Raw genomic sequence first — 18,009 nt, forward strand, 5'->3', positions numbered from 1 at the left:
ATTATTGAGGGGAAGTGATAAGGAAATAAGAAGTGCCCAATTAAGCGGCTGTGTTGGAGTATGGAGCAATACCCATTAGTTCTTTATGTTTTTACACTAATGTGGGTAATGTATTAGTCACTTGTAAAGCATGTCATAAAGGTAATTGTCATAAGACCATTATATATCACTATTAGGCCTTATTTTGTTGGGACCTTTACTACAAGAAGGCTGGTTAGATATATGTTTTAGTAGTATGACATATAGTTGAATGTTGATGAAAAAGTTGAAGAAACATATATTTCCTATTTTTCTAATATGCAATATCAATATAAAAAAATTATCTTTATATACAAATAAACATAGAAATTCATCTTAACTGATTTATAAAAAGTTAAAAAAAATTAACCTATAATTTCTTTATTAATAAGACTCTCAAGTAAAAATAATCTATGCTAGCTAAATAATTATATACCACTACCACCAAATTTTGAAAGCATGTATCAATGTTTACGTGAATAATAACTATATCAAAGGCTTCAAAATTCCAAACTTGTCTAGTGATGAAGTATGTTTGTTACAAATATCCCTATGCACCGTATATAAATGAACTCGTGTTACACAGTTGAAGTGAACTGAGCTTGAAATCTGTTTAAACGTGTAAGCTAACTGAGTTTGATAATTTACCTCCCTACTCTAACCAAACGATATCGAAAACTAAAGCACCATTTCCCAAGTGGGGCATGCTATTGTAAACATAAACATGTTGACCAATGCGAATTTCTACATCGGATGGAAACAAGTCAATGCCTTCAATAAATTAATCGCTTAGTTGTTTAGGAAAGACCCCACAAAGGAGGCCTTTCTGAATTGGCAAAGGGATCACATGAATAATTATTTACATACCAGAAGAGATGGTGAAATAAGGCAAACATTAGCAGGAAATGGAATTCTCCACTTAATTTCATAATTCATCTCCCATATAATAATAAATAGCTGCAATCAAGCATCAAATAATGGAAGACAGAAACTTTTTAAGGATTGAATGGCGACACAGGCATTAGTCTTTGCAGAGTTGGACTTACGTACCAGAGTCACACCACCGTCTTCTATTTCCTCTACTTCAAGAGATGAAGATTAGAATCGTGTTCAACCAATTTTAACCATCTGAACTATACATGTTATTTGGCTGCTTAGGTTGTTTATTTCTGTATCCTTCATCTTCTGCTCGTATTGACATCAGGGCTAACAACATCTAAGTTATTATATAGCAGATGGAGAACTTTTGTTATTGAAGGCCTCGCTTCACCTTCTCTTTGGGTGCACATTCTTGCTATGTTAATCACACACTTCAGTTCTTCAAAACGATATGTATCTGCTAAGTTTGGATCAACCATTTTGGGCCACTCAGATTCTTCTAAGATATATTTCTGGGCCCATTCAACCAGGTTTGTTTTTTCATAAACAGCCTTTCTACCGCTGATAAGTTCCAAAAGGAGAACCCCATAACTGTAAATATCGCTCTTGAGCGTTAGCTGTTGAGTAATGATATATTCTGGATCCATATAACCTGCATTAACTTGACAAACTATCCCAATAAACAACCAATATATAGAAATTTGCAGACAACCTTATGTAGAAAAACGCTCATACAGAACATTTACCTGGAGTCCCTCGGATATCTGAATTCGTATGCCGAGAATTATTCCCATCACTTGGCGAAGCACGAGCAAGACCAAAATCGGCTAACTTTATAAAACCAAGAAATGTGTTAGTCCTAGAATTGGAGCACACTCTTCTTATACGAAAGCTCAGTATAGGTTTTGTGTTAAGTACAGCAAATTTATCACATTTAATCTCAATATGACGCAGGAGTAAATTACCTTTGAAACAAAATTTACATCCAATAAGATATTGCTGGATTTGATATCCCCATGACACAGGCGAGGATCACAATAACAATGAAGATACTCCTGAACACGTATGAAAAATATAGAAATGAAAAATCCCTCAAAGGAAAACTTTAAAATGATGAATAAGCACTACCCTTAATTGGTGCTTCCTAGACTTACCAAAGCGGCAGCAATATCTGCTGCAATTTGTATTCTGGTTATCCAGTTCAAGGAAGTCTTCGTTGGACCTGCAGGAAAATTGGTTAGGCCTCATCAGATCACTTAACAGTTTCACAACCACTAAAGTTTAAACTTTAGACCACTGTTACACTTCGGGACTCTAACAGACTTACCATGGAGATGCTCTTTCAGACTCCCATTTTCCATGTATTCATATACAAGAAACCTAGAAAATACAAGATTGTCTCCCCGCATCAAACTAACAAAATTCCAAATATGTTTTATCGATACACAATATAACAACATACTATCTGAAAAATGAACCATGCACAGGAGTTGGATTTATTGCCAACAACATAAATCCATTCCTCAGAAAATGCATACCTCTCATATCGCTTTGAACAAAACCCCTTTAAAGTCACAAGGTGCCGATGATGCAGTCTCCCTAAAAGTTCCATCTCCTTGAGGAAATCATTTTCACCTTGTCCAGATAGACCATCAATTTGTTTCACTGCAGCCACAAGACCATCTTGGAATCGCCCTTTATAAACTGATCCAAAGCCTCCCCTTCCAATAATTGTGCTAAAATCATCAGTTGCCAATCTGATCTCCTTGTAACTGAAGAGTCTGAACATAGATGCCTGACCTGCAATAAAACCATGTTAGTTTCCAGCATGACAGAAATAAGCAAGACTCAAGATTGTGCACCAAGGCTTCAAAATGTATTACCTATTGAACACCCACCTTCTGTCCACTTTTCTGATTGTCTGCATAAGCTTGGAATAAGGTTCTTTGTCCAATTAAATAGATTAGATTCCTCAGAGTTCTTAAGCTCTTTTCTTTTTCTTTGTATTAAAACAAGCAAGAAAAAAAACAAAGATAGAATGAATCCTGTAAGTCCAACTCCAATACCCATGATTAACATCCAATGAGACGAGTCAGCTTTCTTAACAAAAGAAACAGTTGAATTTGCAGAAGTCGAAGGATTGTCCAGAGTTGGTGACAATGCTGGTGAAGGCACTGGGAAGAATGGTTTATCTTTTTGTGTCATGACTGCCACATAAGAAAACAGATATTTAGAACCAGTCTGCAACTTAATTTATTTTTTTACAATGCAAGTTACTAATTCTTGGAGGAATGAAGTAGAAAGAGCTGGAGTGAATTAAATTAAATAAGTAAAAATAAACTAGTAATTTTTCATGATCACAGTTGCTAACACAGAATAAACTTCAGTAATAACATTATGTCCTTATCAATCACTAAAAGCATAGTCTTTATTAGCAGCCAATCTGCATGTTGTTTAATGAGGGAAGGACAACAAACATACGTCATCTTTTCCTAAGATAATATCTAGCTTTCTTATGCCACAAGTTAATAACCCTTACGAGGGATGCACTCAAAAGATCTTGAATGAATTACATTAGTAAGTAAAAACAAACCAGTAACTTTTCATCACCACAACTGCAAACAATACAGAATACTTGCATTTGCTTCTTATATGTCGCAAAAAAAATAGTTGTTATACTTATTACCAGCCAATAGGCATATTATTTCATGCAGGAATGCCATTACTCGAAACAAGCTTCCTCTTTTCTCGAGATAATATTTAGTTCTTTTAGACCACTATTCTTGTGAGAAATGCAGGGCAAGACCTGAAGTAAAAGGAAATCCGTGATTTTTCATGACCACAATAACAAACAACACACAATAATTTCATTTGCTTCCTATCCAGAACAAAACCCATAGTTGGTATTAGTAGCCAGTCTGCATATTATTTCATGTAGGAATGACATAACTATAAACAAGATTCATCTTTTCTTGACATCATAACAAAAATGGTCGAAGATCCTTGACAAAGCTGGAACATTAGTCTTTAATTCATGATAAGGCATGTAACTTCCCACATTTTTCCTCAATGGGAATCCCAAAAAGAACTTATACAACGCTTCAAATGAGTTTAGTTTAGTATAGTAATAATATATATGCTAGTGGAAGCATAGTTGCGGGGGAGCGCCCCCCCCCCTCCGCTCCCGCTCCCAATCCGCGCTCCGGGCGGGAGCGACTCGGGAGTGGGTCGGGAGTGCGCTCCTGAAAAGGGAGCAATTTCGGGAACGCGCTCCCTAAAAAAAATTTCGCTCCCTGCCTTTTAGGGAGCGTTTGCCTTTTTTGCATTTTTTTTTTTGTAGTAATGTTCAAAATGCAATTTTTTTTGAAAGAAACAAATAGTTTTTGAGTGGGGCAGCTTAATGATCAAGTCTAGGCCCTAGTATTGATATGCTATTCATGGTAATGTTAAATTCTTAAAGTAAAAGTGACATTTTCTTTAATTTAGAAAATGTCACTTTTACTTAAATTTTTAACATTACCATGAAATGACTCAGGATGTTTGAGAGAGGTTTCGTCCTCATTGGATTTCATATGGAGAAAGTAGAATTTTAGATTTCATTCAAAATCCGACAGACTTATCAGTTTTTCAGGATTTCAGGATTGGGGGATTGCAATGTTTCCATTGAATTTTGTCATGTATTAGGGTATGGAACTCGTATTTAATCAAGAGTACCAATCCCTCTATGTACCTTGATGTTAGTGACATTGGTTGTCGAACTCCTCTATCATGACCCTTCTAAAAATGTACGCATCACTCAAACAAAATCTTGACTTGACATGCTATGCTTTTTCTATCTTATGTTAATGCTTAGAGGGTGATATTAATGACAAAGATCCCTATACAGATACAAAGGTAATGACAAAGATACCTCTGGATATTAATGCTTGGAGGGTGATATTAATGACAAAGATCCTGATTTTGCAACAAGACTAAAAAATTAGACATTTCTTGTGGTGGCAAGAGGCCCAAGCATAAGAAATAGATAATAGATTTACTTCTCTTTTTTAGTTTCTAGTAGCTTTTATAACTATTGACTCTTTCATATTTATTATGATATTTTTTTAAACAATATATGACAATTTAAGTTTGAAGTTGGCAATTATAACTCATTAGTAATGAATTATGAATATGATGCTTCATGAAAGTTGAAAGTTGTTTCATTTCATTTCATTTTATAACATTTCATTTCATGTTAGATATTATTTGTTGTAATGGTTACACTTAGCTTACAAGTACAACTTTGGTGATCAATGATGATAAATGTTATATATTGAATTTTGAAAGCTTGAAACTTTAAGATTGATGAATCATGAGACTCAATGTTGTATGTTACTATGTTACTAACTTGCGGATGTGGTTGATGAAGATTATAACTTCTAGATGATTGTTGTTATATGGTTCAATCTATGCTTTTTTATGTTTTTTATATCTAATTCATCATTCTACATGTTTTTGTTGACATATATGTATCAAAAATTAAAAAATATAAAAATATATATATATTTTTAAAAAATCGCTCCGGGATTCGCTCCCAAACCGGGAGCTTCTGAAAATGGTCGCTCTCGCTCCCGTTTTCGCTCCCGCTCCCGCTCCCAAGTAACATTGAGTGGAAGCCTTATATGATAGTAATAAATTTAGAACTGAAGCAGATTCCTAATAGAAACTAATGTTGAGACCAAAAGAATCAAAGTACAATGATTGTTCACTAACTCGTGAGGGATCCTAAGAGATTTCCTAGTCAATGCAGAAGAATAATCCATTGGACATCACCATTTCATCCAAATCTAAGTTTGCAAGAAATTATGTAACAATCAGTGCTAAATCATTGACAACATTTCCTTCAGAAGAACCATCCTTCATCCTTGTATTCCTTATTACCGTACCTCCATTGAAGCATTTGAAAATGTCCCCAGATGAAACAATATTGGATTTTCCTATGGGTTAGCATGGATCCTTGGCATATCTTGATGCCTTTGTTTCCACTTCAAATGGTAATGGGGGGTTGCCTACTACCAATATAGATGCACTATCAGAGACTATCATTATCTATCAATCCAGACCTAATTTGCATTTACCTTTATCAATGCATCTGAAGATAAGGCACTGTCAAAATAGCGGTTGATAAACTACTTATGGAGGTAATTCATCACGCCCACATAATTTTACGACTCCATCAAACACATTAGTGTTGTCCACCACACTGCAAATAAAATACTCTATGTCAATGTGCAAAACCATCCTTGTCAACATTATGACCAAAAATAGGCCATATAGTTCACTACGAAAGAACTCTTGTTCAACTTGAAGCTTTTTACTTTTTGAACTCTGCCAATATAATTTTCAAGATAAACATTGAAAAAAAATCAAAAGATGGTAAGGGCACCTCATTTGTTAGTGTCTGGAAAATTGTTGACGCATTAGTGACACTGGAAGGCATCACAATTCATTTGCACATCCCTGATTGAGCTTTAGGCTATCTTCTTGTTATTTTCTGCCTCTACTTAAAATTGGTGATGTCCTAACTCCATGACAAGTTTGGACTCTACATATGGTTGAGGAAGCCTTCAATCCTCAAAATTATTTCTTGAACGACAAGGGCATAGATTTGCACATGGTGTTTTTTTTTAGTTGATGGCCAAAATTGGGGTATTACATTCCCTCCTAGTTAGAATTAGCAATAACTTTGATGCAACCTTATCCTTAAAAAAACTGTACACATTGTTCTGACAAGGCATCCTTCATTTCCCAAGCCACTTCCTCTCAGCTGTAATGTTTCATCTTACCTTTACCTAGGCAATGACTTGTTTCCAAAACACTATGGCTTTTATGTCCAGGATGCACATAAGTTCTACCTTCATCAAAGATCAATCAAGAGCATGATTAGTATAAGGCCCATATTTCTTCAACATAAAAATGAAATACAACATGCACTCTTAGCACTAGGTGGTAAGCCAAACCTATATGCAACTGACCCAGTCATCTCCAAATTCTAAAACAGTCCATAATATCTTGCTAACAACTTGGAGCAATTCCCAAGATTCAAAAAGCTCTTGTTGGGCTTTACCCTCAAGATCACATGTTCCTCTATTGCAAACTCTCTCTACACTTTATGAACATATGCATAGATTTTGGAACAATCTTGAACCGCCTTCCAATGATGTCTTTATTTTGCAACTTCTTCATTCATATCCTTAAGCATATTTGACACAATCAAAACCAGTGTTCCATGACTCGTACTCGTATAGGACTCGTCTAGCTATTGACTCGGGGAATTGTATAAGAATCGGGAACGACCCCTATAAGACTCGTATAAAACTCAGCAAAATATAGAAAAAAATTAAAATGTGGTAAATTTTAAGCACAAAAAAGAAAAAGAAAAAAATCAAAATTTCCTACCAGGGATGGGTCTTATACAGGTCTATACAAGTTTGATACGAGTCAATGGGTCAACACAAGTCTTATGCGATTCTTATGCAAGTAAGGGTCTTATGCTCGGGTTCTATGCGGGTGACCTGTTTTGGCATATGACTTGTCAATACCCATGAGTCTTGAAGGGTTGTGCTTCATTGATCAAAAATTTGTTATCTATATCATTCTAGCACAATGGATCATTACATCTCTCCCATACATTGACTCAAAAAGGACTTACGTTTAATGACATATGAAAGCCATTACTGTAAGCAAATTCCACAAGATAGAGGTAACCCCATTTGAACAACTTGTCTATGATATACATTCATAAAATCTTCTTACGATTAGTCATGCTATATAAGGGATAATTGTAGCTCTATTTGATACAATTTCTTTTGCACTCTATGTAATCAAATTATCAAGCTACATCCTTCAGAATATCTCAACAATGCCTAAATACTTATAACTAGTATGAACAAGTGTAAAATGTGCATCATCATTGAATCTATCCATAACCACCATATTAGAATCATTCTTCTTGTCTTAGGGAAACCTATAATAAAATCCATATAAGTCTCTTCCCATTTCCACTCTAGAGCAAGCACATCTCTAATAAACCAACTTGAAGTTGATTTTTTTCTTTACTTTTTGACATTTCAAACATTTGGCAACATAGTATGTTCCATCCTACGTCATGTTTGGCCTGTTACTGGCCAAATTAACAGTCTTGTTAAGGACCTTACAAGACATTAAGGTGGTAGCACATAGGACAAGTGCCCATTGTCACCTCAACACAAGTCCCCACTCTTTAGGCCAACTCCTACATAGCCAAAGGAGGCTTTTGTTTTCTAAATACCCTCCAACAAAGGTTAGTAGACTAGTTCCTAGTAATGCTTCTTGGGTGATGGAATCTAGGAGTTAATTTTAATATCTTGCTAAATCTAGAAATGAGAAATTGATTGGAGTAAAATGACTTGTTACCACCCAAATTAATAGATCTCACTAATAAGTCCTAACTAGATGCTAAAGTGGCACTACAAAGGACAAGTGCCCCCTATCACTTCGGCACGAGTCCCCACTCTTTAGGTCAACTCCTACAAAGCCAATGAGGGCCTCCCTACACTAAATACCCTCGAACATAGGTTAGTAGATCAATGCCTAATATTACCTCTTGGGTGATGGAGCCTAGGAGTTAATTTTAAATATATTGTTGATCTAAAAATGAAAAATTTAAAATAGAAAATGTAGACTAGCAAGAAAATAACACTAATTATGGAAAATAAATTTTGAAATAATGCAAAATTTAGTGTTAAAGAACCTTACAAAGTTTGGGATTATTACCAACCAAAAAGTGGGTAACCCCATAGGTGAAATTTTTTCTTTTTCTTTGGACAGCCAGCCAACCATCAACCCTACATTGCTCAATATATGATTACATGCCATATTCATTCGACATTTGCACCGGTCAAACACATCTCACCATTCAACATTCCTCTTGAAGGAATGTGGCCCACCATTCAATGAGAACTTACCATTTGCTATAATATGCTTTTACTTAATGTTTTGGGCATTCTAATGTGAATCAAGGGGTGATTTGGATGATCGATCGATATTTACTTTGAATTTGTTCTCTCACCTTACCAAGGAGGTTAGTTTTTGACCCTAGTCTAGTTGGACGTCCTTTAAGGCCTTAGGATTTTAGGAGGGGCACCACTTGGGAAACTTGGATTAAGGTAGTGTGCCCAAAGTTATCCCATACTTACCACTTTTCATTGGGAAACTTGGATTAAAGTAGTGTGCCCATAGTTATCCCATACTTACCACTTTTCCTTAGGAAACTTGGATTAAAGTAGTGTGCCCATAGTTATCCCATACTTACCACTTTTCATCATTCCCTTCATATTCACCTTTCGAGTTTGTCGTGTTGGTTCATTAGGATGTCATATCCTCATCCTTGAGTCTGTGCTAGAAACTTTTCCTTGGAGGTTGATGTAGCTAAAAGAAGGTAACAACTTAAGATGGCCACAATGAAAGAAAATGAAAAGTTAAAATGCAAAATATGGCTAAGACATTAATTAGCATGCGTGCAATGTTATTGCTCAAACTAGCAAGGGACCTAAAGGGGAAATGCTAGACCAAGGGCAACAAATGGAGACTTATCCCACTGTCACCTCAGCTAAGGCTCCCTTCCATTTACGGACTTTCACCAATGGGAGGAGACCCAGTATATTGTGGAGTCAACGATGAAGGATAAATCAATAATCAGATATGAGTGACCCAAATAATCCCTTTCCCATAAGAGCTTGAAGGATGGAGCTTTTTTTCTTTCTAAGCAAGGTACAATGTATTCTAGGGAAAGGAAGGGAGGATTTGAGGGTTATGTTTATGAGATATGACTTGTGAAGGAATTTCCCAATCCCTAAAATCCTTGTTGAAATTGGTATCCCAGATGGTTCTTGAAGATTTGCCTTTCCAAAGGAACAGGACCACATGGACCAAGTGGACCCAGTCTAGGGTATGAGGAAAGAGTATATCAACCAATGATATTGTTACCCTAGACAAGGTGGGGGAACAGATCAAAGAAATAATTTTCACTCGAAGGCGTTGATTTGATCCTATGAGGTACTAGCCTTGGGGATGACAAAGTGTAATATCCCTTATCAGAGATATCCCTCAAACACAAACAAACTCCAACCAGAGAAATGACAGTAATGCAACATACAATAATGTATACATGGAATATAAGCAAAAACTCGAGAAATGCAGAGAGAAATGTTAAGCCATTTTATTATATTGAGTAATGAAAAGAGTACAAGAGGTGATCAGAAAGATAGCACCTCGACTTGCACAAGGCAAGTGAAGAAATACACTCAGAATGGTAAGGAAATGGCCTCTCTGTGAACTGCGTCCAAACTGCCGGAGAACTACTGTGCTGCTGCTACTGCTGGAACCAAATGAGGATTTGGGGCTGTTCCCCTCTTCGGAAAATGCTGAAACTCTGGAATCGGCCTCTGCTCAATAAACCTAGAAAATCCTAGAAAGATTTTCTAAAATAGCTTACCCCGAAAATCACCCCCTTGGTGATCTACGCAATCCCTCAAGGCTCTGCGCTACCCCTAAAGAGAATCCTCCAAAACTCCACCTGAAACTCTACCAAAATCCTCCAATATGCAAGGGTTGATCCCCTACTCAATCTCCCAGCTCAAATCCTCCACAAAACCCAATCTGGAGCTCCTACCCCAAAGAACTACGTCCTCCCCTCTCAAGACTGCGCAGTCATCAAAATACTCAGCTCCCCTTCAACTCCAGAAATCGCTCCTCCTGCAAAATACTGATGGAACTACCTTGCCCGAGCAGGCACTCGAAGTCCCCTGGGGCTAAGGGTGAGATCTCCAAACGGAGACACTCGATGCACTAAACAGTGTTGCAGACAGGCTAAACAGCGAGCGTGCTCTAAGTCAAAGTGACTAGCTCAAATGCAACCTAATCGAATGTCCAAAATGAGGAGGCCCCCCTCTCCTTTATAGCGTTGGCCTCTCTCAAAACCCTATGGCCCACCTCCTCCAACATAGCTGTTGACACCTAATCCTTGTGATTGGGGAATTATTGTAAATAAATAATTGAGAAATGTGAACAGTCATCGGAGATGAACTGAACAGTCTCTCCCTCATGTATATAACAGACCTACCTGATTGAATGGATATACGAATCAGTTTTTGTTTTGTGGAGTTATTGCCTGGCCTGACATGGTATCAGAGCCAGCTCTTTTTTAGCCTTTGTGTCCCTTGTAACTCCCTGTCTGCTCTCCATATAGCTGAGCAGGTTCTCCATAAAATTAGCTGCTCCTGACATGGTAGCTGCCCCACTGTCCTTACTGCCTCTGCCATATTCCTTTCCAGCGCTGCGATACCACCTCTGTCCATAACGCGCGCTGCTGCAAACTCCCTATCGACCGCCCATTTTTTTGAACGTTGTTCTGACATTATTGAATGCTGGTTCTGTTGTTTAACGTTGTGTGTTCATTCCATCTCAAACGTGAACGTTGAATGTTATATACCCTTCAACGCTATGTGTTTGAATGCTGTCCATATGAAATCAGGACTGATGAAAGATATTTGTATCTGGAATGTCCAGTGAGCATTTTGTATTTTTTATAAAAAGTGGAAGTCACTCATAAATCGTGGGCTGGTCATGGTATAATGTTTAGGGTTATGTAATAGCAATCTGGTTTCGTTCTCACACGTTGCCAGAGTTTTTTCTGAAAAATTAGTTGACCTCTCGTTGTTTTGCGGTGGAGGATTTTATCTCAGTCTTCTCATTCTTGATAGTTTCCAGCAATATCGGAGTTGTGGAAGGTTTTCCTTGTGGACGTTTGGTACCTGCGCTTGCTCTTTCATTCTAGCCACCATCGCTAAGGTTTTGAAAGCCTGTCATGAGTTATGTTGGGCGTTGCAGTTCACCACGACCACCACCACTCGTTGATCTGAGAACCAGAAACCGTCAGCTTACTTTGTAGCGTAACAGCAGAAAGTATTTGATTAGTTTATTGTTGTTTCGAATTTGAATAGTTTAAGCAGCATCACCCCAGCGTTGTTTCGAATTTGAATAGACATTGTTGTTTTAGCTTCGGTGGCCTGGCGCACTCCAGCGTTGTTTTATTTGTTTAATCAGTTAAAAAGAAGTTATGCTGGTGCTCTGAGCGTTCGATTTTTTGGGACGGTTTGTCAAGAACTACTCCCCCGTTTAAAGTGCCATCAGATTTGGTTCGAATTGCTGGAATATTTTGGTTCTCTGGAGTCTTCAAAGCCTTCACGCAGGAAGCCAATCAGCTCGGCCTCTTCTTTGTATATAAATTTGGCCGGTCCATACCTCGATGAGTGTATTGACTGGTATTTGATATAATATTCCTTGATTGGTCAGAGAATATTGAAAACTTGAGATGTTGCAAATAATTTGTTATGTATTGAAAGCTCGAAATTAGTGGATACAATGGATTACTCTGCCCATGCTCATACATATTTTCCATATCATGTAATATTTGAATGTAATAATGGATGCATTTATATTGGAGGCATTTGGAGAGAATATGTTGCATAAAGTTGTAGCATGAGGTATTGATGTACATATTGGTATATGAGAAAAAGATTTGAAATTTTTTGAGAATACCCTTTTGAGTACAATTTTTACTGTATATTGGCAGAAATATTTTTCTATCAGCAGAAATAATTTTTGTTACAGTATGCATACTAGAGAAAGAGGAAGATATTTCAGAGGCAGGGGGGCAGACACCCTCAAGAAGAAAAGGCAGATTTGCACTGCATTCGCTGCAAAAGAAATGGATCACATGATGCCTCTACATGCAAGCTACCATGGGACAAAATTGAGCAGAAAAGAAACCAACAGAAAGGTAAAACTGATGATACAGACAAAGGTAAAGCACCTGAATCCGCTCACTATATTGAGGCACAATGTAACATTGGAGTAAGTGAAGATTTGTTTAATGCTTCACTTGCTTCTTCGAAAAATGATTGGTTGCTTGATTCAGGAGCACCCTGTCACATGACTCATAGAAAAGATTTTTTTGAAGATTTTATTGACAATGTTGATGGAGCAATATACTTTGCAGATCAATCAAAAATCAAGCCATCAGGGCTTGGCACAATCAGGCTTAAACTGCCTGGTCTTCCAGACTTTCTTCTGGATCATGTTCTATATCTCCCACAGCTCAAGAGAAACTTGTTGTCCTTGGTCCACATCCGCCAGCAAGGTCACTCCATTCATATGTTTGATGGCAAGCTTGAGGTAAGAAAAGCATCTGACCACTCACTTGTCATGAGGGGAATAGAAGAAGAAAGGCTTCTCAAACTGCAAGGAACCTCTGCTCATGCACAACATTTCTCATATATTTCTCATCATGAAGAAGGTACACTTCCATCAAGTTTATTATGGCATGCTAGATTTGGACATTTGAACTATGACAGTCTCTGCTTATTGAAGAAAAATGGTGTTGCTGGTTTGCCTACAATTCCTAGGAAACTTAAGCAATGTGATGCTTGCATTCTAGGAAAGCATAGCAAACAGTCTTTTCATGATTCACATTCAAGAGCACATAGGAAACTTGAACTCATTCATTCAGATTTATGTGGTCCAATGCCTGTTCCTTCTGCAAATGGAAATAAATATATCATGACGTTTATTGATGACTACATCAGAATGTGTTGGGTTTATTTATTGAAGAACAAATCTGATGCTTTTCAAACATTCAAGAATTTTCATAAATGGATTGAAAATGATGCACAATCTCATATTGGGTCTATTCGCACTGATAATGGAAAAGAATACACATCAAATGAATTTGAAAACTATCTTCGCCAACATGGGATCAAACATCAAACAACTGTGCCTTATAATCCCCAACAGAATGGTGTAGCTGAAAGAATGAATAGAACAATCTTGAATATGGTACGATCCATGCTTTTCTTCAAAAATGTAAAGATAATGTTTTGGGCTGATGCTGTTCTATGTGCTGCATATATAAAGAATAGATGTCCATCTAATGCTATAAGAAACAAGACTCCTTATGAATTGTGGTATGGACATGTTCCTTCGGTAAAACATCTCAGGGTCTTTGGTTCCACCTGTTATGCTTTGATACCAAAGGTACATAGAAACAAACTTGGTGCTAGAAGTCGTAAGTGTATCTTCCTGGGGTATTCAAACACCTCCAAAGCATACCGCCTCTATGATGAAGTAAATAAAAAGTTTGTTGTATCTAGAGATGTAATTTTTCTTGAATCATCCAAATCTGACAATGTTGTTGAGCGGCAACTTGATCGCTTGGATAGGTTCGCAAAAACGAAATCATTTCAAGAATTTGATAATCAGATTCCACATCTTGAAGGGGGGATTCCTATTCTAGATCAACATGTGGAATCTTCTTCTGAAGAACACTCTCCCCCGAATGAAACTCCAACAACAGATGATGCTTTAAGTGATGTAATTGATAAAATTGGGAGACTCAATCTTGATTCAGTCCCAACTCAATCAACAGAGCAGCCTGGACCATCTTAGAAAGGTCCCCCAAAGTGGCTGACAAAGACACTTGAAAGTGTTCATCCTGATGAAATTGGAAAACAGGAACCAGAAATTCAAACCGACAAAATGGAGGTGATGTAGATGACTCTAATTCACCTGTTGATATGGATGTTTCTTATGATTGTGAATTGAACTTGTCTACAGATTTTGAACCAACTTCCTTCAAAGAAGCTGCTTCTCATGATGAATGGAAAGAAGCGATGCAAAAAGAGTATGATGCCCTCATAAAGAACGGCACTTGGAAGCTGGTTGACCCTCCATTTGGAACCAAACCAATTGGCTGCAAGTGGGTCTACAAGAACAAGTACAAAGCTGATGGCTCACTTGACAAGCACAAAGCTAGGCTTGTGGCAAAAGGTTTTGCACAAAAGGAAGGGGTCGATTACGAGGAAACTTTTGCCCCCACAGCAAAATGGGCCACCATCCGGACACTCTTTGCACTAGCAACTCAGAACGGTTGGAAAGTCCATCAAATGGATGTAAAAACTGTCTTCTTGAATGGAGATCTAAAAGAGAATGTTTTTATGTCCCAACCTGAAGGATTTGCTGTGAAAGGACATGAACATAAAGTATGCAAACTTGTGAAGTCCTTGTATGGCCTCAAACAAGCACCGCGAGCCTGGTATGAAAAACTAACTGAGCATCTTTTGAAACTCAACTTCAATCATTTTGATCTTGATGATGCAACTTTATTTGTCAAGAAAGTTGGCAAAACAGTGGTATATCTTGTGGTATATGTAGATGATCTTTTAATGACAGAGAATAATGAAAGCTACATTGCATCCATAAAGAAGGAATTGGGGAAAAGTTTTGAAATGACTGATTTGGGCTATGTTCATTACTATCTTGGCATTGAAGTAACCCAACATCCAAAGTCCATATTTCTTTCTCAAAAGAAATACATTGGAGATTTGTTAAACAGATTTGGCATGACAGAGTGCAATCCTCTTACTACTCCAATGGAACAAAACTTAAAGCTCACATCTAATGAAGGAAAGGAATTTGAGGATGCAACAAAGTATAGACAGCTTGTAGGAAGTCTCATCTACCTCACTACTACCAGACCAGACATTTCATTCGCTGTTGGAATCCTCTCCAGGTTTATGCAAAAGCCTTGTGAGGGACATTGGTCTGCTGCAAAAAGGGTTCTAAGGTACTTGAAGGGAACTCAAGACCTTGGAATTAAGTATACACAGGTGGACGACTTCAGCGTGATTGGATACTCTGATTCAGACTTCGATGGAGACAAAGAAACTGGGGTATCTACTTCAAGATATGCTATGAGTCTTGGATCAGGAGCTGTCTCCTGGAGATCACGCAAACAATCAGTTCCAGTAGATTCCACAACAGAAGCAGAATACGTGGCAGCAGCTGAAGCAACAAAAGAAATTGTGTGGCTCAGGAAAATTCTTGAAGATTTGCAGGTAAAACAAGTACAATCAACCCCACTCATGATTGACAATACCTCTGCAATAAAGTTGGCCAAGAACCCAAAGTTCCATGATCGAACGAAGCACATCAATACTAAATATCATCTGATTCGACATCATGTTGAGGCCAAAACAATCCATCTCCGTCATTGTTCCACAAATGAGCAAATTGCAGAAATCTTCACCAAAGCGCTTGGAAGAGAAAAGCTTGAAAGATTCAGAACGATGCTTGAACTCACCAACATCCCTTCAGATTAAGGGGGGGAATGTTGACACCTAATCCTTGTGATTGGGGAATTATTGTAAATAAATAATTGAGAAATGTGAACAGTCATCGGGAGATGAACTGAACAGTGTCTCCCTCATGTATATAACAGACCTACCTGATTGAATGGATATACGAATCAGTTTTTGTTTTGTGGAGTTACTGCCTGGCCTGACAATAGCCTCTCTCTTGCCACGTGCTTCTTCTCCATCTACGCAGTCCCTCCAAGTGTCTACGTGGGCCCTCTTCTCTACGTGGTCCTTTGGCCCCCTTGGCCCCCCTTTTAAGTTACAATGTTGTGCTACTAGGGAGTGACTTTATTCAAAAAGTGAGTTATGTCCCCCCTTTCTTCACCTTTTATTTATAAATAACTATGTAAGGCAAAATTGAGCAAAATTGAATATTCCAATTAGCCATGGCTAATTAGGAATATTACACAAGGCAAAATTTGATCCCGAAGCTAGGGCTTGGCTTTTCTTACAACTCCACCGGCAGAATGGCTTCAAAATTGGAGGAGGCCTTGAGGAAACATTAGTGCAGGAGACCCCAGGAGATCAAATTTTTGGAGGGCTAGCTTGTTGGGAAATTGATGCCCTAGGTGCCCCAACATGGCTGGACTTAGGAGAAGGTGAAAGGATATGAATTTTGGTGACCACCTCTTGGTAGATCAGTGCTTTAGTCTTGGGAGAATGGAGTCTATGATGAATATGAGCGAGGATTCTTGATTCCCAGTCAAGGAGGCGTCAGGACCACTTTGCTAGCCTTCTAGGTCAAGGAGAAGTAACCTTGCATCTTTTATGCTTCAATGTGAAAAGGAGATGGCTTATCAAGGTCAATTCATTGATAGAATTACCCTTAGGAGATTTCGTTCACATTACATGGCCCATACATTGAGAGATGCTATAGTAGAGACAAAAGTCCACAAATTTTAGTAAATGCATGCAGCAATAGTCCTAGAAATAGTGAAAATCCCAGTCCAATGTATATGACAAAGTAAAACAATAATAACATTAAAAGCATGTACTTACATGTAACAAAGTATATCCAACCATCCACAATTGAAAAAAGAGAAGCTCTAGGGTAAGATAGAACAATATCAACATAACAAAATTCATTCATAAAACTCCAATTCATCCTCTAGAAAAAGTGTGAAATTCTCGAGAGAGAAAAGATCCAATACAAAGTGATGATGAGAAAATGAGTTCATCACACTTGTATTTATACACAAATTAGGAGTTCGAATTAACCTCCTTGGCCTACATAAGCCCCAAAAATAAAATTTTGTTCTAATAATTCAACTTTTGGTGACAAGCCCACCAAACTAGCTCATAAATGAAAGAATCGACCTCTCAAGAGGTCAAATAATAATCTATGTATGTCTTAGGGCCTTATAAGAGGCCTATTGAGGTCCATGGGTGCCACAGTGAAGAGTAGGACCCTCAAAAGCAATGGACAAGGGGTTGGCCCCTTCTAATAACCCAAGGTGATCCAAATGAGAAATGGGGGCACACAAGTGTCCTCATGGGTCTCCAAACAAATCGAAGATGCCTGTGGATCGCCTAAAAGAGTTGGGATGATGGTATAGGTGGTGCCACATCATCATGTAACTTGCAAGTCCTAGATCATTTGCCAAGTGTATGGTGCAAATCTAGGGCCAGCTGGGCATGATGGATCAGGTGCATCTTCCTCGTCCAATAAGTGAACCACGAGCAACTTTGAATGACTATGGGGATCCATGGAGTGCAATCTGCTACTGTGGAGGCCCATGGCTCTCAACGCACACCCTACATGTGCCAATGTAGCCCTCTAGAGGATTAGGACCATGTATCGAGAGACCAAACCCAAAATGGAACCATCTGCAATCCTGCA

General features: G+C 38.0%; 1 protein-coding gene across 7 annotated transcripts in view; it reads right to left on the reverse strand.

Annotated features, from left to right (window-relative positions):
- Positions 1-539: 539 nt before the first annotated feature.
- Positions 540-18,009, reverse strand: part of LOC149152871 (putative receptor-like protein kinase At1g49730) — a 213,513-nt gene continuing 196,043 nt past the window's right edge. For 2 of the 7 annotated variants that reach the window (XM_089440297.1, XM_089440295.1), the window contains exons 3-9: positions 2,781-3,104; positions 2,436-2,697; positions 2,225-2,310; positions 2,052-2,119; positions 1,863-1,952; positions 1,644-1,728; positions 540-1,558 (exon numbers count right to left, since the gene is read on the reverse strand). In XM_089440297.1, coding sequence (XP_089296423.1) covers positions 1,197-1,558; positions 1,644-1,728; positions 1,863-1,952; positions 2,052-2,119; positions 2,225-2,310; positions 2,436-2,697; positions 2,781-3,104 — 1,277 coding nt within the window. In that variant the 3' untranslated portion in view covers positions 540-1,196. The remainder of the gene's footprint in view (positions 1,559-1,643; positions 1,729-1,862; positions 1,953-2,051; positions 2,120-2,224; positions 2,311-2,435; positions 2,698-2,780; positions 3,105-18,009) is intronic. The other 5 variants (XM_089440301.1, XM_089440298.1, XM_089440300.1 and 2 more) reach the window with 5 other exon arrangements.

The sequence above is a fragment of the Pinus tabuliformis genome, chromosome 9 (assembly GCF_031772625.1).
Source record: "Pinus tabuliformis cultivar Carrire ecotype Pingquan chromosome 9, CPIR1, whole genome shotgun sequence".
Taxonomy (NCBI): domain Eukaryota; kingdom Viridiplantae; phylum Streptophyta; class Pinopsida; order Pinales; family Pinaceae; genus Pinus; species Pinus tabuliformis.